Genomic DNA, 18147 nt, shown 5'->3' with positions numbered 1-18147 from the left:
TTGGCCTCACACGACTGAATGAATATGTCAAAGGACGGAAAGATAATGTTTGAAAATGCTCACGTTTTCTGGCAGTAAAGGAAAAATAATGCTTGGTTCTTCTGTTTGGCTTCAGACGTGTGGAATCATAAAATGCCATCAGTTAAAAGAGCATGTGTGGGCTGGATTGCGGATGGTGCAGGTCATTCACTGTGGAAACCAGAGAGCACTTTTACACCCCACAGATTTTGTTTTTCTTTTTGTTTCAGAGTGAATGATTCAAGGGTGATGTAACAGCTGTTCACTGTAGTGCAAGGTAGCACAAGGGCGTCAACTGATGCCGTTCTCCCTCCCGCAGTAACACCCCGCTAATCCCGTGTGTGACATCAGCATTTAATAATAGGAGACTCTTTGAATCGTACTTTTGAAATTTTACGGGGCTATTTTACCGCTTTCAGACAAATGTTAAATAGCTGGAACAAAGTCATCACAAATCACACGGGTGTCGGACATAGCTGTGGAGGTGCGATGGAGAATGGGCTGCGTTCAAAGAGAGACACCTGAAAACAAGTGTGAGCCTAATGAAGGTTTTTGCTTTGGTTCTACAGTTACATCACTGGACTGGGTTAGTTTCACTAAAATTACACCAGGCGTGCTACTATTTGCAACACGAGGTCATTCCTCCAACGTTAGTTTTGACACATTCCACTAATTCAATTAAAAACCATACCTATGATTGAGGCTTAAGAGCCGTTTAGAACTTAACATTTATCTCCGTTTTGCAGGCAGCAGTCATTTGTGGAACATGATGCTGACTTGTTTATGAAACAAGCCCCTTGTCTTCACCCTGTTTGATCCTTTAATCCAAGCCACATACGAATATGACTGAAGAAGTAAAAACATAATTGCATGACAGATCTGTTCTGGAAGCATCTTTTCCAAAAAACTGTTGTAACTCATTCAAAGACAAAGAATAACGTCTGAATTGCAGACTAAGAACTTATGCTGTGATTTGGCTGCAAGTTTTTTGTCCATGCCCGAGAGAAAACTAACCGAACCTTGAGCCAACAGGCAATTTGTTTTGTTGTTTCCGATCCAGGAGTGGAGTAAAGAATCAAGTAACGCCCAGACAACATGACCAAATCTGACCCAAATATCATTTCTTCAAATTGAGTTTCTGTCAAGCGCAAGTCAAGCATCCAAACTCTGGTTTCCAGGAGTAAATAAATTCTTAGCTGGTTATCGTCCCAGAAACAAATGAATTAAGGGTAAAACATAATATGGGCACGTAAATTAATCCGCAATTTTACCAGCCAGTGCTTAGAATCCAAAATTCTGCCTGTCGTTCATTTTCAGATGGTTTGTGTCGTGATTAGCACGGCCTATTCGTTTTATCTTTGAACTTTGTTGGGATTTAACCCTTGGGACTGTGCAAATAGTTGATTTAAAAAACAATTTCATCATCGTCTTGTTTGGCATCGGATCTGTCAGTTGATGTGATATTTTTTTACTGTCAGTGGATTTATTTCCTTCGGTCCTCAATGGATTTTGACTCAGCTGGAATGCACAATCAAACCTGAGAATTCATTTACACGCCAGAGCCTCACAATATCAGTATTCTTGTAATGTAAACACTCCCTCAGGCTCACTCTCCCCCCACCGCTCTGCAGCCTCTCTAATGACCAAGCGCAGCAGAGGGAGGGCTCGGCTGCGCCAACAGTAACCCGCCCATCACACGGAGGCAGAAAGAATGGCTCCCCTAATACTCTTCCTCTCCTTAATCTGCCTGTTCCTGTCTTAGCCGAAGAGATGAGTAGCGATGACGGAGGAGTTGGGGAGCAGCCAGAGAGAGAGAGGGAGAGAGAGAGAGAGAGAGAGAAATGGGTGTACAAGGTTGCATGGAGTAGATAAAGCACAGTGAGAAGGAGGATGGGGAGTGAGGGAATGTGTGTGTGCATGTGAAAGACACAAAAGGCAGACAGAGAGAAAAGGAAGCCATGCATCACCTTCATCTGTCTGAATGATCTCCTTAACCCCTGGTCTTTGCCCATCAGCCCCCGGTGGATCCACATATGGGGGGTTAAACATGGATTTAGCAAAAAACTGAAGCGGCCCTCAAATACAGTGAGCTCCCCCGGTTCCTCTCAGAAGGGCTTGACTCCGCGAAAGACTTTATGTGCAAGATTTATATTCAGCTGCCGACTTGTGACCATAAAGCTCTTTAGAAAAATCATGAAACTACAGCTGCAGAGTTTTTCTCTATCAGGCGAGGTGCGTAAAAAGCTGCCGTGCAAGAGGAAAGAGGAGTGTAGATATCTGGTTCGCTAATGTTGAAGTTATTATTTAATGGCCTCTATAACTTAGAATCAGGATTTAACCTGAATAAAAGTGACTCCACCAAACAGGTAATTCATAAAGAAGCTGTTTAAAAATATCTTTGCCTAACTACGATTCTCATTCAGAAGAAAGTGAGAAAAACAACACTATTGTTTACTCAGAAACATTAAAGACAGAAGTAGCATAGTTGTTACTGAAAAAAGTTCTGATCAATGATAACGGAAATCTTCCTCAATCCTCAACTTTCCTTAACTCTCAGGAAGAGCTCATTTAAAAAATATAGACAAATACCGTACATGATTTTTGAGATGGCAAAGATACTTCAAAAAGGAACATCAAAAAACTGATTAGTAATATGGGAATGACGAGATACAATGATGTAAGAACTGGTGAATGAGAGGAGCTCCGAGAGAGAAAATGTTGAAAATAAAGGTTCAAGGACCAGGAACAAAAATCTAATTCAATCTTTTTTCACCGAACATCTTTAAAGCTCAATTAGTTGATAAAACCAAGAGGAAAAGTTGCGTCTTATCTTTTTTAGGTAAACGAACTTGTTGGAAAACAGGTAACTTAGTTTTGGGCTCCGTTTGCAACCTATCAAATGTTGTCATGCCGATCCACCACTTTCATCCAGACTGAAATATTATAAACAGCAACTGTTGGATGATTAACAGTTGTGAGCTTGTTAGATTAACTTGCCAGTTAAACCTCTGTTAAAAACACCAGGTCGGATTCTGTCCTGCATCCTTCGGCCTCTTTTATCTCTCGTGTATGTTCCGATATATTTCTTACTCGGCCTCTTTCTCTTTTCCTCTGCTAGCTAGCTGTCTCTTACAGCTCCTTCACCACTCTTCCGATGGAGGGGTGGTCACACTCCATCGGTGAGTCAATAATGAGTGAATTAACATTTTTCAGTGAACTATCCCTTTAAGTCCAAGAACTAAGACGACTTTATCAATTCAAGTAAGGAGCGAGGAAGAGGAGGCAAGGACACGACCACCCTCCCTCCTCGCCCTGGATGGTGCGGCTCAGTCACTGTGAGGACTCCATCAGTGCTAACCAGCAATTAAGATCTCACAGATCAAAGCAGTCTAAATGAGCTAATCCCCATAGAGCCACTGCTCCCTCCTCCCCTGCCTGTCTCTCTCTCCCCCCCCTCGCCCTCGTTACTTCCTCTTGACTCATGGCTCCGTGCGCTCACTGCGCTTTGATGCTTGACAGCGGTGGGTCCCCTAAATGCAGAATGGTGAATAAATGTGCATTAATGGGTAACACTTTCATATCCTTAATGCCAATTTGCGCAGGGCTGGGGAGAATGTTTTAAAAGGTCTTAAGACATAATTTCATGAGTCAATCTGATGGTCACATGCAGCGCGGAGGAGCAGAGGAGCCTGAAACACACTTGTGAACCGTAACAGCAGGAGAAGCATCTTCTTTTACATGTGATAACAAACTATAATAACACATCCAGGCCTGCATCAAAAACCTATGGTGCAACAAGCTGCTTCTGAGAGTGCCGAGTCACAAGTGGTGTGAAAGCTTTGTTCACAGGAGCGTGACGCCGGCAGCTACTTCGCAGGTCAGCCATTATCATAGAGGAAGCAGAGCATCTGCCTGTGACTCCGGGGACAGGTTTAACGAGGTGACGCTGCTCGTCATAGGGGCCTCTTTGGCAGGACCTGTCCGTCTCTCACCCCTTCTGCTCCTTCTTTCTCCCCCCTCTGTCTCCCTCCTCCTCACCAGTCCCCTTCCTCTGTGTCTGCCAAACAGAGGAGGGGTTCTTGTTTACTGCTGCCTCTTTCCTTCAGGGAGCGATGGCAGGCTTCTGCGATGAAAGCTTCTCCCCACTGTAACTTGAATCCCTCTCTTTTTCGTGTGCCCTTTGTCTGCCTCTAAACGAACTCTCCTCGTGTCCTTGCCAGTCTGTCTCTCAGACTGTGACTCTGTATTCTCTCTAATTGCTTCTGTGTAGCAGCTCCTTGTTTTTGGATTTTGGGCCACGACTGCCACCTGTGCCTCTTTTTCTTCCAACTGTCTCTGCATTAACTTGTGTCACAGTCAAGCCTCCTTTGGGTTAGAATAACAATTAAGATGATGTTGCTAGGTAACATAGATCAGCAGCAATAGCAGCAAATGCGTACAGTTTACCCCAAGTAATATTGTGGGAAAAGTCATAGTATTATGAGAATAAAGTCATAACCTCATACTTTTGTGGGGAAAAAATGTCATAATTTTACGATAACAAAGGTAAATAAGCAGCAGTGACAACCAATGCTTGTTGAGTTTCACTCTCGCACCAACATCTTGAACCAATCTCATTGTGAAACTACAAAACCTCATTGAATATCAGATGTAACCAGTGAACCACCACCAAACATTTCCTCCTCCTGAAGTCTGTGTAGATAATCTAGTGCTGATGACCCAAATATTGAGTGTTACCTTTCTACTAAAGTAGCAACATGCTCCATATTCCTCATTTTAACTCCGGCCACAGGTTGATCTCCTGATATTCTCCCTGCACAACGACTTGAATCCAAAGATACCAGCTTTATTCTCGTAAAATTACAGTTTTTATTTTTCTCATAACAACTTTATTTTGGTAATAATTTGTCTTTATTCTTGAATTGTTTTCTCCTTTAAGCGGCCCTAATACTCAGCTGTAAAGGGCAACACGCTCCGGCTCCATATGACGTGCATCAAAACAGGTTGTTATCTACATTGTGTATGTGTGTCCACACAGTGGTGGCAACTTGATGTGTGGGCTAATGTGAATCATCACATTAGGAAACATCACAGCTCCATTTTACTTCACCTCTGTTGCACCAGCTCTTCAGAAAAGCAGCTATTGTGTCCAATTCCCTCCACAGAGCAGAGCACATCTGTACGGGGACAGCTTCCTCTGTCCTTGTGACGTGTTCGAGTGGCTCTGAATGGCTAATGTGACCGGATTTTTCAATGGTGTGAGCACCACAAACAAATATCATCCCACACGCCCTGTGTCAGAGTGGAGGCAAACATCTCATTCATGTCATAGAAACAACTGGAAACTAGAGCGGCACAGTAGAGTAGTCACACAATCATAGATCCAAATGTTCCTGATTTCATCATGTTAAAGAAAGTGAAAAAAAGAAATCCTGGTCTGGATCAATGCCAAGATGTAATGCATTCTTCTTTGACCCATTCCACATTGTTCCACCAAGTTTTGTGGGAATTGGTTTGGTTGTGTTTGTGTAATGTTGCTTACAAACACACAAACAAACAGACAAAGGTGAAAACAGCAGCAGATTATTTTTTTGGTGTATCTGCTGGTTTAGTGCTATGAAGAGAAGTAAGTGGTTCCCATAATGCAACATACTGCACCTTTTGATTTGAATTTGAATAATTAACACTCCCATTTACATGCATCCCACAGCTTAAAAAGCTTTGCATTTGTGTATTCACTTAATATACCTCATAGCTTTAGCTCACATTATCCCTGTCCCCCTCTCTTTACACTTTACTCTTTAAACCTGAAAAGTGCATATTAATAAACTGAAATAAAACAATATCCTCTCTGGTTTTCTGGGAGAGAAATAATAATTGTTAAAATTGGCCCAGGTGTGATTTCTAGGACATATTCCAATCTAGGAATTGAAGGCAGTCCACATGCATTTCGGAAGAGATGATAATATTTTACACATTCTACAGGTATGTTATTTTTCTGTCCCCCATTCCGAGGTGTTTGTGATGAAACCCCAGGGACCGACATAACCCCCCCCACCACATCTCTCCAAGCAAATGAAAAAAAAAAAAAAAAGAGGATAAACCATTTTCTTCCAAGCTCCTGGAACTGTGGAACAGATTGTGAATGGTATCTTTTATTTATGGACGGCGTCGGTTCGATACATAAATAATTTCTTCAACAGGGTGTCAGTCGGGGGTGGGGGTGGGGGTGAGGGGGGGCGGTGGTGTGCTTGCAGCGCCAATTCCAGCCGAGGCTGATTTGCAATTTAGGTGTGGCACTGAAGGCCAAAAGTGCTGGAGTTGGCATTGAGCAAAAATAGACAAGAGCTGTGATCATGTGTGACACTGAATAGGATTACCATCTGTAGCTGAGGGGCCGATTGCTGCCCTAGATTGTATTGAAATGAGGGGGCATCAGATTGGTTTGTGGCCGTGACAAGAAAGCAGATTTCTTTTTTATGGTTTTCGTTTAGTGCCAGAATCTCAACTACCCTGCTTCGAGCCGCTTCTGCATTTAACATGTATATATATATATTTTTTTTTAAATTCCATATTTCCCCCCTGCAATCGTCTGCACTATCTTTGACACCTAAATCAACTCTATCAGATCCCACAAAAGTTCAGATTAGGAGTCCTCAGAAATTGATGACTTGTACCTTCACATTTCTTCATGTTACTAATGGATGAGGGCAGAGTGGAAGCATTACCTCCAGTTTAGTCAGTTCCCGTTTTTTTTGTAAGAGCAGTAGGGACAAAGGTTTTTCCATTATGCTTTCTATTGATTCCAGAGTGCTCTGTGTGCCAAGCCGGCGAACCACCCACCAGCTGTCCTTGCGATGTCAGGGATGTGAATAGGAGTTTGATAAAGCCACAGATGGCATGCTTCTCCCACCCCTCCATAAGTGCCATTCCTGATGTGTTGCCACATAAATGGAGCCGATACAATTTCTACCGCTGGAGCTGAAAAATTGATTAGGATGAGGGAGCAGAAAGGTCCTATAGATGTCGGTGAGTCAGCGCGCTCGGCTGCATATGTATTGTGCACATAAAAACACACGAGGAGCCACTTGAAATGCGTGTGTGCCTCTTATATCATGTGCAGCCTATTTTTTACTCCTCCTAAGAACTTATCGAATACAAGTTGAATCACGATTCAATACCTCTCTCCCCAAATCAGCATTAATGCCAATAATTCTACTCATATCTATAATTTAATCTTTTATTGAGAAATAGAAAACATACTGTATTTGCTATTGACTTCCTATGTTCTCGTCGTGTCTGCGTGGGTTTTCTCCAGGTATTCTGGCCTCCTCCCACAGTCCAAGACATGCAGATTGGAGTTAAGTTAATTGGAGACTTGTCCATTGGTGTGAGTGTGAATGGTGGTTTGTCTCTCTATGTTGTGATACACTGGTAAACTGGCTCTGGTGCCCGCGGTACAGAAAATGGATGTATGGAAGAAACATATTTATAATAAATCAATAACATATGTTTAATTCAATATCTGTTCAGAAATACCTCCGCTATTCACCTGTGTTAAGTAAACACACCAATTAAATTTAATTTGGTGCCGGCTGTAACTTTCTCTTCACGTGGCGTATTTCTCGCAGTGAAACTTTCTGGAACCCGACAAGCAAACAAATAAACAAGATAGCTTCCATTGTCAGACAGCAGGCAGCCTTCGCTCTACGAGAACAGTGCTGTTGCTCAAAGGAAGAGGTCTTTTTGGAAACAGCGACTCTCCATATGGAGCCACACATGTAGTCTCATTTCTTTTGTTACGGTGACAGTTGAGCCAGCAGACTGATTGTTACAAACACCGAGCTAAATCTGGCTCGTGAAAAGTAGAAGGACGACTCACATCTTAGACTCTCAGCTGCTGAGAAACAAACCTAAAATCCAAGATTTAAATAGGACGCATTCTTTCTTTATAACCCTTGATATGAAAACAGCCGAGGGAGCAAATATGAACCAGATTTTGTGTAACCATTTTTAGCATTAGCTTTATTAATATTTAAATGGTTTCTATATGGTTAGGCTCATCATACAGCACTGCAGTTGTAAGGCTTAATGTTGACTGACAGAAAAGTTTAACTTTCTGTCCCCGAGCACCATCAAGTTGTGCTTTGAGTTCTGTGGCTGGGCCTTTTCAAAGAGTGTCACTGGTGAGCTGAATATGGATATTGGATTGCTAATAAGCTGAGTGCTCCAGTCATGTTGCTGAGCCTCCTCTTTCCTGGAAACTGAATACCCCTCGTCTTATGTTATGTAACTTTCTGTTGGTGCCACCGGTGCTGACGGAGGTAGAACACAAGGACTGCTCGTGTCTAAAAATGTCCTCCGAATACCCCCTTCTGAGTCTTAGAAATGAAAGGAGGAAGGGCGAGGCATTGCGGTAAGATGGAGCAGTGGAGGACATAAAAATCCTCAGGTCTTTCTTTGTGTAGAAAATTCATACCCCTGACAAAAAGGGCTCATATGCACCGAAAATGAATTATCATAAAATCTTTTAACTGCTGCCAGATCTCGGTCTAATTATCTGCATTTTTATTTGTATTGGAAAATGTGTTGTTGCATTTATTCAATACTAATGCCAATATGTTGACGTTTCTCTCTTTTCTCTTTCTGTCTCTAGTTCTGGTGTAAAATGGGAAAGTAAAATACTCCCATGCCAATGTAATGTCTGTAATCCGGCATATTCTTGAGGCAACACAATGGTCTCTTCTAGTTGTTCATCAACCTTTTTTCTGCCATAATCTGCATTAGTGCAACAGACATGAATCTCAACTCGAAACTTTTTGCCCTAATAGCAATACATACATACAGCCCAAAGCCAGGGGCAAGTATCATAAAACACCAATTTTATTGCACTAACATGTCATAAAGGTAATTTTCCTTCACACACTCACACTCTGGCCCTAAAACAGAGCAAACAGTCTCAGGTGAGCCACTTCGCATTCTGCAGAGAGAGAGAAACCTTGAACAAAACTATTCGATCACAGTAGCTGCTACAACTGTAACTGTAATTAGGGTAAAATCTTTGTGAAATGTCAGTTGTAGTCGCTTCCCTAAGTTTTGAGAGATACTTGAGCCTTCGCCAAGCCCTGTCTCCTCAGTTACCAGCAAGAAAGACGGGTTAGAAGCTTTATTGTTTGAGTTGTGTAACAGAACGTTTCAATTAAATCATGACAGGTCAGAATGAATTGTTTTTGGTGGGTGCTCGTTCGTGTTGGCGGTTGTGGTTGCTGACATGAACTGAACCTGCTAACGTAACCTTAAACTCTGTTGGCAACCAGAAGTAACTTTACACAGAAGGAAAATACGACAGTGATCGTGCTCTTGTGTTCTGAGCTTTTTGTTTTGTTGATAAGCAATACTGGAATGTTCCTTAGCCTTGAAGGTAACAATCAGTTAGCCGGACATGCTAACATTTGTTAGCACATAAACACAGTTTAAATCCATTTCTTTGACTTGTGCTCTTGTGATTTTGTTTTTCAAAAAGCTTTTAAAGAGAAACCCCCTCTATATTCTGAATTATCACTATCATTGCACACAACTTTAAAATGTGTAGAATCCATCATCCTCGTCATAACTGAGCTGTGATCATCAAGGATTTACTGATGTTGATTTATTTTATATTAATTAATATACTGGAGCTGATTCTTGCATTTTCTCCTTCAAGCAGATTTACGCTGACCACGAGTTCTCAAGCTCAAACTCTTTTCTGCAGAATGAATAAACATCCGTCCCTTTCCACTTATTTCTGCAGTGTGTTCGTCCATTTCAAATACCTCCGCTTCCTCTTGAAGTTGGTTTTCAAGGCAAGAGTCTCTCTCAAAAAAGGCATTCGCCACTCTTTTTATTGACAGTGTCGTTTAATGAGAGGCACTTACAGTAGACTCTAACACAATTAGGAGTTTCATGACAACCTCGGGAGGAAAATTAATCTCTCAAATGAAATTGGTCTCAGTGCTCAATATGTCACCCAGTGGGATGCGACTTCATTTCTAATCATTGATCCTCCGTGAATTAAAGCTCATTTTCTGAACGTGTCGCCTGGCGGAGGCTCCCGCAGCAGGATGCAGGCTTTCAACCTCAACCAGCTCGGAGAACCTTCCCCTCTTCCCATTTGATTCAGGGATTAGATCTGATTACAGATTTGAGCTGGACAACCTCTGAGACAGCCGTGCAATCTCCATTTTTTCCCCTTGTTGAATTCACATAAAGCTAATGAGATTTTGGGTTGAGATTCTGCTGCATCCTCCACGTTTCACGAGCACAAGAAGGATGGATTACAGCACATTAGTAAAAAAACAACTTTAGTCATCCACCCAGTTATTTGTCTACTGATATATTGTTTCTGGCAAATGATGCTCCAATGGGTTGGTCAAGGATTGGCGTTTCAAAAAAAGCCTTTAAAATGACATTCAGCTGTTGTCATTGGCTTGTACTCATCTGCAAACAATACACGGTTTCACTCTACACATCTTTTCTCGTATGTCATGTCACTACATAATAAAATTACTACTGTTCAACAACAAGACACAGACATGATTTTCTTTTTCCCTTTGGTGGAAGTGTATTGTGTACGTGTGTATGTAAACATAGTTTTGACAGCAGCTCTCATTTGAGGAAAGCCATGTGCCACACAAGCAAAGAAATGATACAACCAAACTCCTTATACTCATAGTCCACATCTAGGACAGGTCGGCAGCAATAGAAAACAAGTAATACATCTTTTTCACTTTGCGTAGTCATGAAAATATCTGTTTTTATACAAAAATTAAATACAGTTACAGTATGTTACAACTTTTTTTTTTTCCCGTACAGGTGAGCTCAAGCATGACTACAAAGCTTCTGAGAAAGAAAAAAGTACTACATTGGTATTTTGTCAAGGGGCTTGATAATAATACATGTGCAGCATTTGGCAAAAAACAACTGACACCCTTCAGCAAATAAAAATCACCAGAGTCACCAAAGCACAGGAGAGAGGAAGTGAGGAGGGAGGAGGTGAGGAAGGGAGGGAGGGAGAACATAGAAGACGGCAAGTAAGGGAGGAGGCAGCGAGGCAAGATGTTTTAAGATGTCCCCGTCCACAGTATTATTTTATTTTTTTATCACTTCAGATGATACTTAGAAATCGTGTGTCTAGTTTTGTACAGTTTGCTCTCAGAGTGTGTGTCGCTGCATCTGAGTCTCCCGTCTGCCTCTAATGAGATTCATCATGACATAACCACAAAGTGAGGCCCCCGCCCGTTTCCTCCGTGACAGCGAAAGACAGCGGTGACTTCACCAAGCCTTTCACAGATCCATCTATCGTTCAGCACAACAGATCGGCGCTCGACCTGTTGGTAACACTGACAACCACAGCTGTGGGTATACAAAAGAGTTGCTTATGCCGAGCACGTTGCTCACACGTCTCTCGTCCTTAATGTTGAGAGTTCAGTCTCATCATATGTGGTCTTAGGGTTTGGTTGAGGATGGGAGGCCCGTCAGGTCCCTCAGCAAAGGGAAACAATCAGTAGTGGGAGGACTATGGCGGTGAGAGCGACGTGGCAGCCGATCAGTGGATGATGGAAAGTGGCCCGTCCAGACAATTGGTCATCACACTCCCCGGGGCCCTGGCAGCGGACTCTCTCGCACAGGACGCCCGTGAAGCCAGGGGAACAATGGCACCGCTGATGGTGGTGGCACGTGCCGCCGTTCTGACAGCGCAGCATCGCGTTGTCACACACTCGAGCTGCAGAGACGAAGCAAACAGGGCAGGGGAGACAGGAGGGGAGGTGATTAATAGATCACTCAGCGATAGGGCGGCAGAGAACATCAACAGGCAGGTTCACGGGGCACAAGCTGCCTCTTCTGGTCCTGTCTGCATCGCTCTGTGTCCTTAGAGCTCAGCTGACACATTTGGGAGGGTGAAGCCAAGGACTTCAGTGAAGGAGAGCGGCGAGGAAGAGGAGACAAACAACCAGGGCACATGTTCTGTAAGAATACAGCCCACAGCCTACGGATGCCCTTTCACTGAATGACTGCTTATGACAAAAGAACACAGACAGACATTTTTATGGATTTTACAGATATTTTTAGGAGCACCACAGGAGCAAATAATGCTGGCAAAACAAAAGAGCAAACAAAACCATGGAGGTGATGAGGTGAAATTAATGATCGGTGAATCAAAGGATGCCAGAGTATTAACAGCCCCTCACTTCAGGACAGCAGAATTAAAGTTTGTTTCCCCTCTGGCACGACACTCAGAGAGCAGAGAGAGGGGAAGACGTGGGATGGATCCACCAACACTACCTTTTGTTATGCAAATTCTCTCTTCAGGTTATTCCCCATTGGCTGTTGGTTCCTTTTCTGCGGTTAACATTACAACAAACAATACAACACTGTTGGCAGAAATGGATGTAATGTCCTGAACCGCACTGCTCCGTTTTCCACGGAGCATTTCTCTGTTTTGATATGGACTGATTAGGACTACATAAGCTAATATTCACATTTCCAGACAAAAACCCACGACTCAATTATCCCAGGAAGCCTCTCTGCTGGCAGAGGTGAAATCCTGGAAGAGGTAATATTTGCCAAGAGATTTCAGTGTAATTGGATATCGCTCCCTGCATAAATAGTAATCACATTTTTGGTTTTCAGTAATGTGGCTCATGCGTCAGAATAAACTCAACAAATAATCATTGCTGCTGCCAAAACTGATTAAAAAGGCATCGGGGCTATGTTGACTTCATAAACCCCCCCCCACTTCACACAGATAATGCTGCTGTTATGTGCTTTAAATGGAAATTCCACCTGTGGACGCAGGGTTTTATGATCAGTTTGGGATTTTGAAATATGACTGTGTGGTGCTGCCATTTTCCTTTTTTTTATTTTTATTTTTTTGGGTGGATCCATTTTTCATGCCTCATCTGCCACAACCAGACTGAACGATTTTGTGTGATGACTTAGTTGTGTTAAACTGTCTTCATGTGTTTATGGGAAAGATCAATAATGATAATATTATAAGAGCAAATATCCTTCAAACAGCGTATTTAGAATGCAGCAGCTCTGGTGTCTGTGTGTGACACATTTCTCTCTGTATGATTGTTGAGTGCTGGTGCAAAATAATGAGTCTGGCAATAAGCCACTGCTCTTTTTGATTCAGGATCTGACAAAGAAACGTGACATTTACCACCGATGTTGTATATGGATTAAAAAAATGTAATTGATGCTGGTAATATGATATTGTGATGTTTAGATTTAACTGAAACACACAGACACACACACACTGATATGCAAATCCTATCATGAATAAGCTTTCATTTCAATTTAAAGGACAAATCAATACCGAACTAGACAAAGATCTATGGTGCAGATGTTTTTGAGCGTCAGGAACAGGTTTCTGATCATTTTCATATAACGAGAGGCAGCAGTGCAGCTATGAAAGGGGTTGGATTAGAATCTTTAATATTATCATTGGCTGTATTAGTCACTGAAGTGGATGAAAAAACTCCTGTCATTCCTTGAAAGTGCATGTGATCATAACGCTTAACTGATAGTTTACAGTTTTTTACAACCTGGTGAAGCACAGTAAGTATATTCTCCTCCTCTCTTCCTCTCTCCCTCCCCTTGTGTGTTACACATGTTTGTTGAGTGTGTGTGTGTGTGTGCGCGCACACCTGTGAATCATCATGCAATCTACTCCACTAGTGTATAAACCCGGCGCTGCCTCCGTTCTCTGCCACTTGGTCAGTTCACCACAGTGATGTTCACACTAACTCAGTATTTCTCGATTCTGTAGATTTTTTTTTCCTGTGTAACTCTGTGACTTCAGGTTTTACTCACCTGTGACAGCTCCTGCCTCCAAACTCACCTGCCGCTCAGCCCTTCAGCACTCTCTGTCACCTCTCCACACTTTTCAACTCATTGTTTTAGTTTTGTGGCAGGAAACTTTACTGTTTTAATATTTAATATTTAAATTTTCAATATCAGCATTCAGCATTAGGCAGCTCCGGGCGTATGTGTCATGTGATTAGAAACATCGGTGCTGTACCGAGTGAAATGCAAATATGTGAGTGTTAAGCTCACAGCTTGTTTCTGCTGCCCAGACGAGGCTAACACCGCTTAATTATATTTTGATTGTGATGTTTATATTTAAAAGTGTAATCCTGACCTGACCAAAAGTGGTCCCACAACACTGCACACATTATAGGCTTAACCACAGCCCAGATACCAGGTCCTATCAAACCTGGACCTGGAGCCCGTCCTCTCATGCAGAGCCAAAGTCTGTTGAACTTTGCATGAAAATAACTCCTGAATCACAGCTGGCCCGTCCTCAGGGGATCCAAACATTAACGTCCTCCCGGCTACACTGCGAAAAATGTTCTCTGGTTTTCCAGTTAATGGACACCTGCTCTGCGTGTGTTCATAGAAATGTCCATGGGATCTCCATTGTCTAGTGTACGCATTAGATTTGCTGCCTGTGGCCGGAGGATAATCTGCGTGGCCTCCAGCAGACCCTCAGGAACACTGTCTCTCTAAAAGCATTTGTAGCTCAATTAGTTTGCTTATGCAGAGGCTTATGAGCCTGCAGAGTCACAGGAGCTGCTGTCGTGACAAAACAAATCTCACATCAAGTTGCTATCTTCACTAACTCTAAATAAAATGTATAATATGCATCTACACATGCACAGCGAGGATCAGTATAGTTAGTAAAACATAAAACTTTTTATTTGACTGTATGAATGAAATCTAACATTTGATTATAGGAGGAACCCATGAAATCTTGGCGATGTGGGGGGAAAAAAAGACGAAGCCGACTTTTAATATCTGACTTTCATAAAAATACACAGCTCACATGAGATGGATCTGAGAAAAATATTTAAATTAAAGCAGCAGCGCCTGGACAGCATTGGTTTATGTTTGCAGACTTTGTAAAGCTCCCTCCAGAGCCACAGAAAACATTCTGCTGTGTATTGATTCAGCGTTATGTTGCACAGTGGTGCAGTGGTTAGCACTGTTGCCTCAAAGCAAGAAGCTTCGAACCCTAGGGCCTTTCTGTGTGTGTGTGTGTGTGTGTGTGTGTGTGTGTGTGTCTCTCTCAGTGCAGAGACATGCAGACCTGGGGTTTGGTTAATTGGAGATTTTAAATTGCTCGTATGTGGCAGTGGATGGTTATTTGTCTCTGTGTGTTCGGCCCTGTGATGGACAGGCGACCTGTCTCCATCCTCTTGACCCTTAAAGGAAAAGTGGTAAAGACTGCAAATGTCCCCCTGTGGGACCAATAAAGGATTTTCTTATTTTAATGGAAGGAGGAGTTTTTCTAAAGGTTATGTAGCTGCCTTCAACATTCAGAAAATAAAATGAATATCATTATAACTCCCCTATATTGTGGTGTGGACATCGTGTTGCCCTGTGTGACATGACTCCCTCTCGGACTTGTGCTGGCAGCAAGTGAGAACACAGCAATTTGAGTCCCAGCTAAGCACCAGCTTGTTCCTCTGAGACGTACGTGCACCTCACACCTCTGTCAGATGTGTCGCATTTTAGAAGTATAACTGTTATGACAGATCCATCCTTGGGCGCTGGTGTCGCACGAACCAACATGGAGAGGAGTCACCATGGCAACAGCATAACAACGATGGAAATCTGGACTCTGAGTAGAAGCATGAGTCTATAGAAAGAGTCCTTATACATTAAACCTGTTTTTTAAAATATAAATTCAGAATCTTCATCTCTTGTGGTAATTTTATCTAATGTGATTCTGAACACAAGACGTTCTGTTCCGTCCATTGTGACGTTTGCAGGGGATCAGTCTGTTTGTGTCCTAAACATAGACGGGCAGTTCCCTAATCCTCTCATCTGATGCGATGATGAGAGGATGTCTGATTCAAACCGAACTCTCTGAGATTCAGAAAGTCAGAGCATGATAACAAGTTAAAAGTGATAAATCGATGTCCTGGACCGCAGCTCCTGTCAATCCTATTTGTGGAAAAACTAGATTTTATGAGGTGAAAAAAAAGAATCTGCTGAAAAGAAAACCTTTTTTAAATACTTCACTTCATAATAACAGATCTTAAATTACACAAATCGCTGAGTTATAACGCGGACATTTATCTTTAATCGAATAGAAGGCTCCTTTTTTACATGAAATACGGAGACAACAGCAGCTCAATTTAATTTTCATTTTTTAAATGGTCTTTATAATTATACATTCACAGTGTAATTAACTATAACTGGAGACAGTTTTCAGATACAGGATCTGCTAATTATATGCACCGAGACAGAATAGTGTTGCTACAATTACATTGGATCAATATCTTTTGCCATGATGTCAGGGTAAACTGAGACCTGCGCTCAGCCGTGCCTCCTGTTATCATATTAACATGAAGGCTTCATCATTAGTCATGACTCCAAGCTCGGAAGTTCAGAATAAATTGTCAGCTGCAGAGTCACACTCGACAGTGGCAGGGAGTCGTACTGCAACTAAACACAGAACGATCTTTTTCTCTCCCCTCAAGAACTCAATGCTGTTTCAGTAAATGCTCATCAAGTCAGAATCGGAAGATTAACAAGACTAATTGGAAGATGATGCACCCCCCCCACCTGACAAACACAATGTCAATGTTTCATGGAAAACTCAAAGTGTTTCTTGAGTTCTGCTCTGGAAACTAAATTATTAGAGTGGGATGGACGGACACGGGCTACTGACATTTTTGTTTAACTCAGCACGAAGACTTGAGGAAAAAACAGCTAGTCATGGTTCCATTTGTGTCCAAACAGAACTATAAATATGGTTTTATCGGTTTTACATTGTAATTTGTGTTGCTTCGCTTGCAAAATATGTTCATAAAAATAAATAGTGCATTCATTACTACACCTTAGTTGGCATAACTGTGGGGAGTGCCAGGGTCTGAATGCTAAGCTAAGCTAGGTAATGAAGTCCAAAAATGTCTCACTATTCCTTTAAACTTTAAAGGTCAACATTCATTAACGGTGTTGACCCTGGTTCACTTAAAGTTTGAATGTTACTGTCTGAAGCGATATATTGATCATTTCCTTTCTTCATTATTTTCACTGAAGCAAAGTCACAGACGTGGTTTTGTTTTGATTTTCCGAGTATATTATATTTGCAAAGACACATTGCCCAGGTTGAGATTTTCATAGATTGTTAATTAGCCATGGTATTAAAACCAGAACAAGTGATCAATTACACAGAATCGATGGATAGAAAATTAATTGCTGCTATTTTAAGACTCAAAACTCGCTCTGGTTCTAACAAATGTGAAGATTGTTGTCGTGCAAGAAAAGGCAGAAGCTTAAATGTGAGAGGGTGAATGAGATGGTGGTTTTTCTTCCACCTGTGACTGCAGCAAATCCAGAAGTCTTTACGTCGAGGCATGTGTGGATAGCTGTGTTATTATCTGTGTCTCAATTTCACGAGTGTAAGAAATATGTAATTTACAATATAATAATAAAACAATGGTTATGTTTCAAAACTAAGTTTCAGTGTTGATATATTCATAATTGTACAGCACCTGGTTCCATAACAAGGTTAAACCTGATTATTGAATACATATTTTTATGACTCATCATTTAGTCACCCATTTATTCAACAGTATGTGCTATTTTTTGGGGTATTTGTGAGAAGAGCAAAGATAAATGACTATAGCATCTTGTTATACAACGAGTGTCCAGAAGGAAACACCCTCCCTTGATCATGGAAATCCTGCTGGTCCACTTTCTGCGACTTTACACTTACTACACAGGATATTTGGGCCTGAGGATTAATAGGAGATATCTGGAGATCAATCTACACAAGCCCCCACCCTCTTCTCTCCTTCCCTCTCCTTCCCCTCTCTCCTTTATCCTTGTGAACGTGGCAGAAAGGGTGCGCCCCCAGAGAGCATTGTGGGGTAATTAAAAAGAGGGCATGATCAGAGAGGTTAGGACGCTGTGGACTCTGTGATCACGGGGCATGTGGTCCGGTCCCTACGGTGTTCTCACCACAGAGGATCCTTCTAGTTAGGAGCAGTGTGTGTTGCTGTGCATGCACGAAGAAAAGTCTCTGGGCTTCGGGAAAACAACCGACTGAAGACTGATATTTGAATAGTCCCCCCC

At 42.1% G+C, this 18147-nt stretch overlaps 1 protein-coding gene across 2 annotated transcripts in view; it reads right to left on the bottom strand.

The window, feature by feature from the left end:
- Nucleotides 1–10863: 10863 nt before the first annotated feature.
- Nucleotides 10864–18147, bottom strand: part of LOC109641531 (netrin-G1-like) — a 52740-nt gene continuing 45456 nt past the window's right edge. The window contains exon 7 of one of the 2 annotated variants that reach the window (XM_020106025.2): nt 10864–11779. In XM_020106025.2, the coding sequence (XP_019961584.1) occupies nt 11541–11779 (239 nt within the window). In that variant the 3' untranslated portion in view covers nt 10864–11540. The remainder of the gene's footprint in view (nt 11780–18147) is intronic. The other variant, XM_069511843.1, reaches the window with a different exon arrangement.

The sequence above is a fragment of the Paralichthys olivaceus genome, chromosome 16 (genome assembly GCF_024713975.1).
Source record: "Paralichthys olivaceus isolate ysfri-2021 chromosome 16, ASM2471397v2, whole genome shotgun sequence".
NCBI classification, from domain to species: domain Eukaryota; kingdom Metazoa; phylum Chordata; class Actinopteri; order Pleuronectiformes; family Paralichthyidae; genus Paralichthys; species Paralichthys olivaceus.
This window is presented reverse-complemented; position numbering and strand designations above follow the sequence as displayed.